This window comes from Corella eumyota, chromosome 4 (genome assembly GCF_963082875.1).
Source record: "Corella eumyota chromosome 4, kaCorEumy4.1, whole genome shotgun sequence".
NCBI lineage: Eukaryota > Metazoa > Chordata > Ascidiacea > Phlebobranchia > Corellidae > Corella > Corella eumyota.
The window spans coordinates 7,712,106-7,726,772 of NC_137493.1; the positions used below are offsets into that span (position 1 = coordinate 7,712,106).

Sequence of the window (14,667 nt, forward strand, 5' to 3'; positions counted from 1 at the left end):
GTTGTGAAACAACTCATATTATTTCCTTGTTTCGAGTCTTTTAATGTGTTTTAGAATACAATTTTATGCTGGTATAGACAGAATGACTAAACAACAATGACACACAACATGAAAAATTACATCATGTTTAAATTTTATTTTAAAAATCTAAACATTTTCTTTTCTTTGGTGACTGGTCTGTAGTCTAAAACTTTAATTTCTTACAAAAATTTAAAACTAAAAAAGGTGATTTTCTCTACCTTGTGTTCAGATTGAAACCACATTAGATAAACATTAATTTGCTTTCCATTTACAAGGAGGCAACACAAGCTGCAGATCAGGAAATGATTTGTGTGTGCGTGCAAGCTTATGTGCATTACAATTAAAGGATGTGTGTGCACTGCTTTAAAGCATTACTCATTGACCGAGTTGCCTTACGTGTGCAAGCTCTCCCTCCTTTTTACCACATTATATTAACTTAGGATAATTAAACATAAACACAATTAAACCATTAAATTGAAGTTGGCAATAGGTAATTAGATAAAACTTAAAACAATACACAAATGACCTAATAAATATTGAACCTGGTTTGGGGTGTAAGATATTTCTAGGTTATGAGTTAAAAAAACAAACTTAATTAACTCTGCTTAAAGCAATATAAATTAATAAATAAATTAAAGCACTTAAGTCATTACACACCTGTTTGTAACTTTTTTTTAAATGTACTGCAAATTATTTTCATAGTTTTTTAAAATAAAGTTCTATCTTTTTGATAAGTTTTAAAAAAAAATAGTTTAACTGTTGCCATTGTATTCTTAAAATACCTTTCAAGCAGACCCCTGCTGGCTTACCAGATTAGGACAATAGTACTCAGAACTCTCTTATAAAATGATACTTGTTCTGCTTGGCCAGGCAAGAATGCCCAAACTGAAAGTAGAGAAACAAGAAAATTATTAACCAGGCTCACCAATGTATGCATTGTGTAGGTATTGTTTAAACAACCCTATTACAAAACTGTTCCTAAATCAAGTTTAAAATAAAGAAAAATTAACTTAAGCTTTTAGAATCTGTTTTATGTCTACAGTAATACTTTAACACTTACAAGGCATTTTTAACTGATAACTTTTCTTTGAAGTAAAATATAAATTGTGTTTCTTACCACAAGGTTATTTCCAAAGTGAATAATTTACCAGATAAACAAAATCAAACATTTTGTAACTCAAATATATTTATTTTTATTAGATTTTGTACAAAAATAAAACTAAAAACATTTTTACAGATATCAAAGTTACAGAAACTTGTGTTTTAATTTCAGTATTTATCGTGATATTAATTAAGACACTTTAAATTTAAAAAGTATATACAAAATTGCAGAAACCAACTTAAAAAAGGGCCTATGTAATACTCGTAAAAAAATCATAAATTTTAACTGCTTTCATTTTTTGGTTATAAAAAAAATCATTTAATATATATTAAAGTTAAAAGCAGCCAAAGTTTTAGCAGGAAGTCTTCAAATGGGTGTTATACACTAACCAACGCACAGTGTATTTTAAAAAACATAACACAACTGGCTGTTTGCTAACAATTTGAATACTTAAATAAAATGTCTGTAAGTTGTAAGTACTATTTTTTGTAAGATTTTGGTTCTTAATCTTCTTGAAATTGTTTTGTCTCAAAGCAGACTTTTTATTACTGTTATTGTTAAATGTTATCATGGTAAGGTGTTGTCCATATCAGTATCTCTGTCCTAAAAGTAACAAAAATAAAATTTAAGGTTTTTGCAAAACTGCGAGTTTTTAGATCTATTAAATCAACTTCGTTTTGGTAATCTATAGATGAGCTATGGTGGTATGATTTCACAAAATATTTATTAATTATTCATGCTTAGTATAGGGTGTACAATTACACTTGTTTACCAAGATAGCTTTTTTAAATTCGACAATCTGAAAAAGAACATGTTCCAAAATGTGTTTTGCGTCACGTTTTTCTTTTGCCAGTTTTGGTGAAATCCCCAGAATGTCACCGCACTCCCGTACATAATATTCTAAATCATCGTCATTACCTGCGTCAACAAAAATTAGGTCCATTACTTATTTAGCACGTATTTATAAATTAGGTACTTTAAAAATCTATGAATTGTGAAATTTAGCAGCAATAAAAAATAAATAAACACCTATTTGAAATAGCATATGGCTGGTACAGCAGCCATAATAATCTTATTGACACAAGGTAATAAATGATTGTATGTAAATAAGATAATATTTCAAAACACATAAAATTCTGGCAAGGCAAACAAAATAGCAAAAGTAATAAAAATTGATATATATTTACATTTATTTGTGATTTGAGCAAGACGAACTTTTTCTGATGAAAAACAATCGTCAAGATCAAATAGGTCAAGAGGGGGACCAGAAATGTCACGGAATTCAGGTGGAAACACCTGAAAATTTTTTTGGGAAACATTAAAATTTCACAAAGACCCCTTTTTCACATTTTTATTATATACCCTTGCTTAACTTTAAAATTTTTAAACAACATTTAATTTTTAATAACATAGCAGTTACATCATTATTGATAAAGGTTTAAAATATTTTAACTTTTAACATTATAACACTTACTGCTGGTTGTAAAGGTGGTAGCGGTGTTTCAAAATTTGGTGGAATTAAAGTCAGAGGCTCATGCTTGATTTTTAACTGTTTAAACGCTCTAAATTAAAGCAAACATAACATAAAAGTCTTAAGTCTTGTGGGACATTTTTTATTTAGTTTTGTAGACTAAATTTACATACAAAAGATATTTTACCTCCTTAAAAAATGACATTAGTTTCTAAGCAAATATTTTAAGAAATGATTACAAAAATTGTCTCACGTTAATGTCCTTGTTATTACACTGTTGTCCATCGAGTAAAGTTGTTTGTCAAAGAGTTGGGTGAAATCACTTGGTACATCTTCACCTTCTTGCAAACAACTTTTTAACCTGATAAATAATTTTTAAATATTTTAAGAAAAAAATTATTTTTATTTTCAATATTATCAAATACATATGTTGCTTAAGAGTTGTATATCTATTTAATTCTATATTTTTAGCAGAAAGTGGTTTTTGTTGACTATTTTTAGCACTTTATATACATTTTTAGTACATTTTATGTAGTAAAATTTGTTGAATTTTGGTATGGTCTAACAGTAGGTACATTACGCCACACTGTATAGGTTGTGTTTGTTTTGCATTGGGTTCAACTTTTAACTGCTTTATTGTTTGACATTTGATAACAGTTAAGTTGGTTGCTTGGCAAATATGTTTAAGTCTTCAAATTGTTTACCTATCTGCTAGTCTCTGTGTATCTGGTAACATGTTGTAGTCATTTATTTCAGGATCTTCTGCGTCGATTGTGTTCAGTTTAATTTCATCGCTAGTCAACCACTTGATGATCACATCCTTAAAATAGATAAAATTTAAAAATCAAATTTGAACAATCTTAATATAGTTGACGTAATTCAATTTTTTATGATTATAAGAAAAAATATTATGATATTGCGAGAGTAAATATTTTTTAAATTGGTTACCATGACTTTAGCATTTTCTTCTTTGTCTATGTATTGATCATGGAACATATGAGCAGAACCAAGAACAGCTAGCTTACCTTCAGAATTCTAAAATAACAAAAATATTTTTTCATTCTCATTGATTAATTAACAGACATTATAATATTTTTGTTATGACTAACATGCATAAAAACTGTAATTTACAATTTTTTTTTTTAAATTAGCCAAAAAAATTTAACATTTATAGTGGAGTAAAAGATGCAAACATTATTATGTACTTATAAAAAACCAACAAAGCAATTAAATATTCAACAACCTTTGAGGTATGCATTGCAAGTACAGGTCTGTTTACAGGTATACAGGCAGAGCCAGTTGAAAGTACAGTAGTTGAAGGTTTTACAACATTAAGTGTTGCTCCATATGGGTAAACAAACTGTAAAGCTCTAATGGAAAAACAGTGTTTAGTTATATGACTTTAATATTAATAAATAAACACATTGATTTACACACATATATATATATATATAAATACCACAAACATATTATCTGTAGACATGGGTTTTTATTCAGTTTTAAATATTGGCAATACTGTTAGCAATTAAAAACCTGAAAGAAATTGTTAAGTTTGAGGATTATCTTAACTAAATAAAATATGTGATTCTTCAATAATGAAATATCAAGTGGCACTAAATATAATCACAGCTTTATTATATATTATACTGAAACAAAACAATTACTAGTCTCTTAACAAGACCAGTATTAAAAACGCAGAAAATGGTTAATTTACTGGGCAGATGGGTTAACTCCCCCCTCATCGTCTAACCCTGGAACAAACTTTCCTGCCGCCCTACTAATTGCTCTGTTTAACACCCCATTGCTCACTAGCGCCTCCTTGGGGTGAAAGTATTTGTAGTAAACTGCCCTCACAACAGCGTCTAAACAAACAAAAATTATATTGAGTTATTAAATTCAGGTATACAAAGATGGATATATATATTTGTTGAAGAATAATGCGACTTTTTAGGTTAAGAAAGCTGTTCTTTATATTTTTATAACTTTTTTTGGGTCTCAGTCAAGTTAATTGAAAAACTGTGTTTACCATTGTTCACCATTATTCCGAATTCTTCCAACAAAAAATTAATATTTGTGTTGAAACTTCCCTCTCCTCCTTCTCCCAACAACACAAGAATACTTCCTCCATTTTCCAAAAATCTTTTTAAATTTTCAAACTAAAATATACCAAAAAAACAACTTTAGCATATAATATAAATAGCCTATCAAATAAAAAAAACAAAGTTGCGTTTGTTTTAGCAAAGTGTTATTTTTTATGAATGGTTGTTGTTCTACATTTGTTTTACTTAATAATTAGTTTAGTTATATTAATTAATGTTCATTTCCTTTACTTCTGTAGTTGTAAATTTTTCCCTTGGAGCAGCAATAATAAATAATCTTGCTTCACTTAGTTGTTCTTCAGTTATTTCATCTTTGTGCCTGTAAAAACAGACATTAGTTAGCAAATACATAATCAAAATACTTGTTGAAAAAACCCTAACACCAACCCTCACCCATTTAAATTTCACCTAATACATGCAATCCATTTAAACCTTTACTTTATAAGTAGCAACAAACTGACAAACATCTTACAGTTTTATGTATTTAAAGTATATATATCGAGCCAATGCCAATTTCTGTGCCATGTTAATATTCTACAGCAAAGACAATAAATTTAAATCATTTGGTTCCATCTGTCTACAAACGAATGGATTTTTTATACTGTTTAAATGTTTAACCAGCCAAATAGTTTTAATTTTAACTTACGCAGTTACTTTCCAAGAGTTTCTTAACCTCCGATGCCATGATTTATATCCACTTGTTAATGTAAATAATTCACGTTTTGTTTGGTCAAAAAGGATCACATTACGAGGTGGATGATCTTCTATTCCCTAAAAGCAGAGAATAGGCAATTAAAAGTCAGAACAGACATATAGGGCACAAGCAGTCCGAATTTAAATAAACACACAATAGCACAATAAATATATTTTTAAAAGGAGTTTGCCACAGACAATATCGAATAATGTAGTACATGAATACTTACCATTTCAGGATGTGGTGGCATATTAATCTAAACCTTGAAACAATATTTTTAACGTATTTGTCCCTATCACAAAATCTTTAAGACGTCCTAATAAACCTAAACAATAAAATTTCCCTTGTTTATCTTAAAACTGTTATTAGGATTTTTTTATCAATAAGTAATAGTTCGTTAAAGAATTCGTACAACTTTTAATTATAAATGAAGTACATTTTGTTTTAGATATGGCAAAAATAAAGTGGTGTGGCTTTACCTTATTTCAAGCTGTTATTTATTAATTTAAAAATATTTAACGCGTCACCTGACGGTAAGTATATATGAATATTTAAGAAACCTGTTAATTTATATATTTAAATAAAAACTTATACTTTTAGATAAAGTTGTACACTGTTAAAATCATTTCAAGTAGAAACTGATACGACTTACTACAATTTTGACTGCGTTATGCCTCGGTAAGTTTTTGTTTTTATTATCAGTTTTCTTGCAAAAAAAAATCGTTCACACAGATACTACAACCCTAGACATGTATATAATTATAAATCTAAAAAAACAGGGTATTTGTATTAAAACAATTACACAGTTGTTATTGCATTTTTTTTAAATATGGTTGGAATCATTTGCAACATTTATAAACTTAGTGTTATTGATCTAAACGTGGTTATTCAACTGATTAGTTACAAAAATTCAACAAACCCTTATTTTGAACGAACATTTTATTTGAAAAATAAAAATAAAGTTTCAAACACAAAACATAACGAAACAGAAACGAAATAAAAAAACTAAAACAGCACGATTTCGTCTAACTTGTACCAAAAATACCTACCCATCTAACTTTATATCCAAACATTTTGAACTACTAAAATAAAAAAAATTACCAGAATAATAAAAGCAGTTAAAGTATCATAAAATCCAAATTTTCAAAAGCTGATTTTTCCGCGAAACCCTCTCAATTCAAAATCTCGATATCATCCGTTTGTATATTTTCGCTTTTCGGAGTGTAAGACTCGTTGTCGACCGGGGCCGAGCGAACCGTTTCCGGGTGCAAAAAATCGCGCAAACTTGGCAGAGTAGATTCGTCAAAGCCAGATATTTTGGCCCGCGCTTCGGGCTTGCCACGTGACTCAGTTGCTGAAAGTCTAAAAAATATTTCAACAATTCACTTAGTTTAAAAATATACATTTCTAAATTTATACAGTATTTGTAAGTTAATATATCTTACTTGAACTTGTTGTTTTGCTCACTTGTCTTTATTTCTGAGCCAGTTAAATCCAATAAACGTGGAGCGTTTTCTAAAATAATTTTGAACCATAAATATTTATTTATGTCTAACCAATATCAAAGAAAATAAGCTTATGATAAAATATTCGATTTTAAAAATTTATATGGTCTTCTATAAACATTAAAACATAATCTACCAACTTACCAATAAGGCTATCGGATATTGATTTCGTCGCGTTTTTTGCCTGTGTAGTCAGCGTCAAATTGGCCATCGGAGGAGCAACAGAGCTGCCTACCATCATTCTAAAAACAAACCATTTTTTTAAGTTTTTACAAAACTTATAAGGATTATGATTTAATTAATAATATGCTAAAATTATTAAATTTTTACACAATGGTTTACAGTTAATAATTAGTTAGTTTTATACTTGTTTGCGTTCATGATATTTTGTGAAGCTGTGTTAGCTGTACTCGGTGGGTTGGATTCTGTTTGTTGATATTCTGATGATCTTTGGAACACTGATTCCCCGTTGTAAGTTGTCGATCCTTGGGTCATAACTGGCTGTCCATTTAATATCTGCATCTGCTAAAAATTAAACAAACTTACAGTCCTATGTAGTTTTATTAAATATGATGCCATCAAATTACTAAAAATTTTACAAACATATTATTTTATTTTTTTTAACCCCTAAAATTGTTTTTTTAAAAAAGGCGCTTTGACAAAATTTTATTACCTGTGCTTGTGAAGTAATTGGTGGTCCAATAAGTAAAGATTGTGGTTGCTGGTTTGGCATGAACACCATGGCTCCCGGTGGCACTTGACCCTGGCCTGTCAAGTTTCCTGCCATAACTCCTCCTCTCTGCATGGTAGGGTATCTTATTCCACCTTTTTGAACGTTTCCAAATAAATCATTTTTTTTTTAATTTAACAACTTGCATATGCGAACATCATACAAAGTATAATGTTTTGCTACAGACCTTGAATGGGGTACATTGCTGGCCCTGGCTGCCCTTGAAAATGCTGTACAGGTAATCCGATAATATTTGGCCCAGTCGGTATCATCCCGTTATTTTGCATGATCATGTTTCCGTTCATGTGGTTGTAGGATTCGATAAAACGAGAGATGTGGCCGCCTCGTTTATCTGCTGTTACCGCCACTAAGTAAGTCGTCCCTTGCCCGACTCTGCGACGTTTTGGTTTGGGCTGATAAGTCCAATCTAGATTAAGCAAAAAATGGTTAAATAAAAGATAATGACATAAATTGATAATGACATAAACAGTTAAGCTAACAACAACACTGTCAATAGAGGCCTATAAAAGCCTTTAAAATAAAATTTTGAAGTGTAAAATTGTAACTCGTATTTTTTCAATGTTTTTAATGCTAATGTTAATACCTGGATGTTCTCTTTTATGTTCTGCTTTAATTTTCTCAGCTTCATCGTAGAAAGGTTGTTTTTGTTCGATCGTCATCGCATTCCATCTTTCCCCCAATCTAACGCTGATATCCGCGTTATTTAAACCTGCGGAAGTTACATATTGAGTAGCAATTAACTGGGTTTTTACACTAAAATATTAATTTAAATTCAATTATTTTGTTTTGTCATCTTAAATCTGAATATTGGTCAAGGAAATTAAATTGGCTTAATTTTTTTACCTATGGTCTAAAATTTTTCTATTTAGTTGTACTATTCTGAAACATTAATAAGACGAACAAAAAGCTATCTTTTAAAAATTTTAGCTTGCCCATATTATTACTTTTTTAACTCTAACTATCTCTAAACCTGGGTTATTTTTGGCGTAAACTGTCCTCTTATGTCTTGCCCACACCATAAAGGCGTTCATTGGTCGCTTAACCTTTTTCTTTTTTGCCTTTTTCTCGGCTTTCTTCTCATCGTCTTCATCGCTATTCTCCTCTTCATCCAACCACCCTTTCTCTTCTCCTGCTCCTGGATGAGCATTAGGAGGGACAGGGTAAGGGTCTGTCTGCTTATGGCAAAATCAGTAAAAAACACTTTTATTTTTTATGTCCATGTTGCTAAAAATGATTTTTTCTAACTATATTTTCTTAAAAACATGCATTTATTTTGCACGATTTTAAGTAAAAATGTTATAAGTAAAGATTATTTTTGACAATATCAAGCCTAATGCTTATAATGTAAGGCTTATTACCTGCATATTAACGTTAGGAAACATTCTGTAGGCAGCTCCACAATTTCCTCTAAAATTACTGACCATGGTTGGCGGAGTTTCTGCTATTTCGTATTTTAAACCGTCAGAACATGGCTGAAAATTAATCGGATTTTAAAGTCTCGTAGAATTACATATATGAAAAAATTTAGAAATTGGTCTGGTTTATATTTAAAAATTTTTTAATTTAATTTTAGTTCATGTTTTTTTTAAATTTTAGTAACAAATTATTTATAGCATTTATTTTTACCACTGTTCTATAGCATTGGCCGTCAGTTCCCATAGCATATTGCTGAACAAAGTTGGGTTGGGCCGTACTGTATTAATAAACACCTTAAGTTAGGCAACTGTTAAATTTAAGTTGTATATATTTTACGTGAGTCACACATTTTGCAAACTTACGCGTAATGGTGGTTAATAGGCTGCTGGCTTTGATACATAAGTGCTTGATTCCCAACTTCCATACTGTAGGGATTAAACCTCATTGCAGATGTCCCTTGAATATTAGGTTGGGGATAGTGGATTACTGACCCATTTTGATCTAAAAATAAAATTATGTTATTTTATAAGAAGACTTTTTTCTTTAAAATGGCCTAAATTTTGTTTTATTCTATTTCTGTACTTCATTATACTGTTAACCTGGCCAGGCTTAATCTACCTTGCATCTGAGCGTTAACCATTGGTTGATCGTACCATCCCTGTGCTACCTGTTGCTGTGGATACATAGGCTGCTGCCCAAATTCCATATAACCCTGACTCTGTAAGCACGTGCTCAATGTTAAATGCATTATAACTATCTTAAACTGTATTCCTATAACTATCTTACTTTGGTATTTTTTAATGCACATGCCTCAAAAATTTTTATTTTTTTTTGCATCTTAACCTTTTGCTGGGACCAATACCTGTTGCTGCATATTACTCTGCTGTGAATAACTCTGGGACTGCTGCAAGTTATTCGTGCAATCATTTAACTCTGTATACTGTTTTTCACCTATGTTAGCTGAGGATTCTTCACCTTGGTTTTCTTCATCTGCCCCTAAACATAACTCACAACTTTTAACCTTAGTGTTTTAGGTGGGGAAAGAACGGTAAAAAGTTAAGAGCTTTCAAACGAGCTGCTTAAATTTAAAAATAAAAACAATAACTAACGAATGTATAATTAATTGTATTATGTTATAAATTTAATTACATTTAGTATATGTTTTTGAAACATATAAGATAAACGTTTTCGGTTGACTTTTAGAGTATGCTCAAATTACCTGAAAAGAGTGTAAATAATAAAAAAAAGCGAATAAAAGTTTTGTAATTGTCATTTTGGCGCTCTTTAAAAAACGTTTTTTGTCGCGTGAACGCATATCTATACCAAAGTTCAATAGTGAATCAACCAAACCCAACCCAACCAAAAAATTACATTATTTCTATATCAATATTTAGGTAGTAAAACGTGCACGTGAAACATGTTACCAAACCCGTGATTGTGAAACACACTGTCTCGTGCTTTTTGTCACAATACAAGAAATTTAACAATCGAAACCACATAAAGTTTCGTATTGAGAATAAGTTTGTTTAGGCTAGCCAAACTTTTGTAAGTGCCAATGAGTTATCACTTTTAAATTCTAGTGCTTTGTTTTGTATGATACCTACATATACAATTTACATTTACAATTATAAATTTTACCAAACGGACTTTGTACGCTATCGCAAAATTAAAGACGTTTATATATGAATAATTAAGTCAACATCTGCGGCCGCAATGGTTCAAAAAACAAACAAACTATTTATCAAATCACGTGTTTAATGTGTATTTACTAATATTGGTACACCGGGTAAGGTGACATTACAGGTTATATTTACCTTCCTCGTCCAAACCGCTTGTGAGAATTGCCCCGTCCGATGTTGCGATGTTATAACTGTGGAAAGTCAAAAATTCGTTTTGATTAAATTGTCAAAACTGTTTGCTTTTTCTAATTTAGGGCATGTTAATGTTTGCGATTACTATTTTGAGGTCAACTTGTGCCTATATTCGGATCTATGCGTCACGTAAACTATTATAGATAAATTCATTTAATATATAAAAAAGGAAGGAGTACAGAGTTAGTTGGTGATTTATTAATTCCGCTACATTATATATAACAACAAAAACGAGTTACTTTATACAAAGGCCTTTCGTGTAAATTATATCATAATTAAAAGTTTAAAAAAACTTGAAAAAGCTTTTACCTTTCCGCCACAATATCTTGGGTCGCCAGAGTTTGTCGCTCTACCAAATAAAATTTTTTTAATTAATTGTGGTTTGGAAATTTATAGCATGCGTTAATGATAGTTCTGAGCGGTACAAAACCGGTAGTAATAAATTATCGGAGCGCAAATGCTATTTGTTATGCATTAACGATAAACAATTAACAATATGCGCAAATACCCTGTTGCCGTTGCCGCACGTCTAGCAACATAGAAGGCTCGATCACCACAGCAGTTTCTTCCTCACCATCTTCTCTTACCATCGTTACTTCCTGAAATATAACACAATGTTTTAATGACTATAGTATTATCCTATGTTAGTAGATAATTTGTTTACGCGGTATACAGTAATCTACTAAGTTCTTAGAACCTAGTAAAACGAGTTCGGTTGTGTTTTTTTTTAGGCTAAAAGTATTGCCTAAGGTCGTGTTACACAGCTGTTTTGTATCTTTAAACATTAAAAATGCAACAAAAGGTAACACAACAAATGTTTTTAAACATATTTTAGTAATTTAATAAGGCGTAAAATGATAGATTTGGCCAACGAGAGCTTTTAAAACTTATAAATATATACATACCGTTGTGTTTTCAATTTCTTCTAGGTTGTCTTGAATAATTATAACATCTTGTACCTCTACGTCCCCTAAAATTAAAAAAAAAACATCAGTTTAAAATACATTTAATTGATTAAGCTTAAAAAAAGCATGCTCTATATTAAGCAAGCTTAAATCTATGATAAAAGAGCATTAGCCGAAATCAATTTTTAAAATTAATCTAGACAAAGATCTCTGCTTTTAATACCCACAATTGCCTATATATAAAAAAAACAGCATACCTTTACCCTCTGTTTTGTTTATACTATCAGCGCCGCTAGTTTTGCGAATTTGATTCGTACAAGTCTTGGCGGCAGTTCCTGGCGGTTTAGCCTTCGGTATATTCTTATTAGACACCTTACCAGTGCCTTCAGACACTCGCTCTGTTGCAGTTCGATGTCCAGGTCTCGTAGAACCATTATCCTTCTTAACTGGTTCCTATAATTAATGTTCAATTTTCTACTGTTTGTGCAAAATCCTATTTTTGATATTTAGAACAAGCTACAAAATATTCGTCGACCTAAATTCACGAACAGTATAAATCTCTTTCTGTTGGTTTGTTATTGTTTATACGCAGTTAAATCATAAAGCATATGCAACGTATGGCCTTGTATAACGTTAGCACAATGCAATCCTATCTGTGAAATAACTTGGTTGACGGCCTTTATATAAGGCACGGCGTACTACCAAAACGTTTCCGTTAGTGCTGAAACCGTTGTACAAAGCGTGTTTACTTCTTTAGCGAAAGTATAATAGGCGTGACGTTACTCTCTCAGATTACTTGGAGTAAGTTTACAGAGATAAAAACGTAAACAAGAAGCCAACAACTTAAAATTCCTATTTGTAAGCTTATAATGAAATGCAATAAACTTTTAATCAGTAAAAATATAAAAAACATACCTCTTTTCCAACTGCGCTAGCTTTTGTTAACAGCTTTACTATATTTAGAGTTTTGCTGTTCTTTTTACCGGTGCGTTTTTTGGGCACTTGCTCGTTAGCTTTGCGTTTTCGTTTTGGCTCAGCATCAACAACGATTACACTATCTTTTAACTTGGAACTTAGGATCGTTTTTCTCTTTCCTTCCCCTATTTTAATAAAATGGCTTATTATCGACACAAACTTTTTTTAGGGGAATTTCCAAACCGTGCTGTTTGGAAGGGCAAGTTAAATTTCAAAATAGTATGCCCAAGCTTATGTAACCCAAACCATTTTAACTTTTTGATAAACAGACAGTTTTTCAGTAAGCTGTTACAGGCTACAGGAATGCAAGTATTTAGTCGCCTGTTCAGTCATGGTACGTAAAAATACATGTACTCCATTCACGTTCATCCTGACATATTGGACTTGACTACCTAAGGCTTAGGTCCTAAGCTAATACGAGTGTATCAATAAATTTAGACTTGGGTGATGTTTAACTACATTATGCGGTAATTGATTTAACAAAATTTAATAAAATTGAACTTGTTACTTACCTCGAACGACGTTTTCCTTGGTATTAAATTCACTCATTGTATTTTAGGGTCACAATTACCAAAACAATTATCTTTTTAGCAAAAACAATTAAGAAAGGACATAAAATCAAGTCCTAATTTTAGGCAGATTTTTTTGGGAAAGGCAATTCGAGATTTTTTGCTAATAATAACATTCATTATTGACGTAATAGTAAGGTATTGTTACGTCAAATATGCGTGTTTCCAAAGTACAAACATATTTTTTTAAACTTTATCCTTAATCAAATTAATGCAGGCCATAAAGGTTACAATTACTGGATTAGTAACCTTAAGGTAAGATGTGTTTTAATATTCTAATTAAGCATATTAAAGACTACGTAACCATGCACAAAGTAGTAGATTGTTCATCCCTTTTATTGTAATGTCGGTAAATAATTGGAAAGCGGTGGAGTTGAAAACGATTACAATTTACAACATTTACTAGCAAGTGGCAATGATTGTTAAACTAATATAATTTAAGCACAACAAAAAAAACATTGATTTACATATGCAAAAAAACGGTAAAAGTTGACGGTAGCAGTAAATTAAGTTGTTTGCTTAACGAAACTCATGTCTGTTATTGTTTAACTAGTTATTTACCCCTCCCCAATATGCCATAGGCCCGCTGACAGGCAATGGGCGGTATGTGCTGGCGTTGCGGTGAGCAGAGACAGATTCTAGGTTGTCGTAGTCCTTCAAATATCGTTTCACGTGCACAAAATTTGTCAAGATGTCAGGATTCCACAGTCGAAAATGGTCAAGAATTTCACCAAAACAAAAGTCGACATAAGTCAGCTGATCTCCAACCAACCATTTATTTTTGCCCAGGTGCTTTTCAAACTTAGCTAATTTAACAATAAGGCCCTCAAGAAATGGACCCTTGAGCTTTTCGTAATCATGGGAATAGCACACCCCAGCAAACCCGCCAACAATATCATTGATGACTCCTTCCATCATTTCTGCCCTTGCCCATTTTTCAGTGGAATCCGGAGCTATGTTACCCTTTTTACGTGCAACATATTTTAATATCGCCATACTTTCTGATATTTTTATATCGCCGTCAATAAGATATGGAAGGTTGGGAAAATCCATTCCAAGGGTAGGTTTAACTGGGGGCCAGTCATGCGTTCCATCGTTGATGAATATTCTATTCTCATATTCAAATCCAACATGCTCAAAAGCTATCTTAACCCTTTCGCACAATCCCCTTGGTCCCCAGTATCCTAAGATTGCTTTTTTAGACATATTTAAACGCTTAGTAGTTAAACTTTAAATCCTAAAAAAGAGTGAAAAAATATCAAATACTCTTTATTTCCTAGTGTACATT

At 31.2% G+C, this 14,667-nt stretch overlaps 3 protein-coding genes and 1 pseudogene across 4 annotated transcripts; all 4 read right to left on the reverse strand.

Moving 5' to 3' along the window:
• Window positions 1–1,200: 1,200 nt before the first annotated feature.
• On the reverse strand, window positions 1,201–5,713 carry LOC145749699 (intraflagellar transport protein 52 homolog). The gene is made up of 13 exons (XM_082565529.1): window positions 5,617–5,713; window positions 5,340–5,464; window positions 4,925–5,012; window positions 4,621–4,750; window positions 4,309–4,456; window positions 3,838–3,964; window positions 3,543–3,629; window positions 3,299–3,414; window positions 2,848–2,955; window positions 2,598–2,685; window positions 2,311–2,419; window positions 1,896–2,041; window positions 1,201–1,726 (listed from the first exon to the last, which is right to left on the reverse strand). Exons 1-13 carry the CDS (start codon window positions 5,635–5,637, stop codon window positions 1,691–1,693), a joined length of 1,329 nt encoding a protein of 442 aa, XP_082421655.1. The 5' UTR covers window positions 5,638–5,713; the 3' UTR covers window positions 1,201–1,690.
• A 604-nt stretch (window positions 5,714–6,317) lies between these two features.
• On the reverse strand, window positions 6,318–9,416 carry LOC145749621 (uncharacterized). Of its 2 annotated transcripts, none has more exons than XM_082565444.1 (8): window positions 9,002–9,416; window positions 8,227–8,352; window positions 7,810–8,049; window positions 7,566–7,717; window positions 7,260–7,414; window positions 7,037–7,134; window positions 6,833–6,902; window positions 6,318–6,749 (listed from the first exon to the last, which is right to left on the reverse strand). In XM_082565444.1, the coding sequence occupies exons 2-8, from the start codon at window positions 8,300–8,302 to the stop codon at window positions 6,560–6,562; spliced, it is 981 nt and encodes a 326-aa protein (XP_082421570.1). In that variant the 5' UTR covers window positions 8,303–8,352; window positions 9,002–9,416; the 3' UTR covers window positions 6,318–6,559. The 2 variants fall into 2 exon arrangements, with proteins under 2 accessions (XP_082421570.1, XP_082421569.1); XM_082565443.1 differs by having other exon boundaries at window positions 7,260–7,417.
• Window positions 8,321–12,407, reverse strand: LOC145749623 (uncharacterized). The gene is made up of 8 exons (XM_082565445.1): window positions 12,093–12,407; window positions 11,836–11,900; window positions 11,439–11,529; window positions 11,240–11,279; window positions 10,874–10,929; window positions 9,422–9,560; window positions 9,270–9,336; window positions 8,321–9,115 (listed from the first exon to the last, which is right to left on the reverse strand). The coding sequence occupies exons 3-8, from the start codon at window positions 11,518–11,520 to the stop codon at window positions 8,981–8,983; spliced, it is 519 nt and encodes a 172-aa protein (XP_082421571.1). The 5' UTR covers window positions 11,521–11,529; window positions 11,836–11,900; window positions 12,093–12,407; the 3' UTR covers window positions 8,321–8,980.
• Window positions 12,408–13,928: 1,521 nt separating this feature from the next.
• Window positions 13,929–14,585, reverse strand: LOC145750733 (glutathione S-transferase Mu 1 pseudogene; annotated as a pseudogene).
• Between the last annotated feature and the right edge of the window lie 82 nt (window positions 14,586–14,667).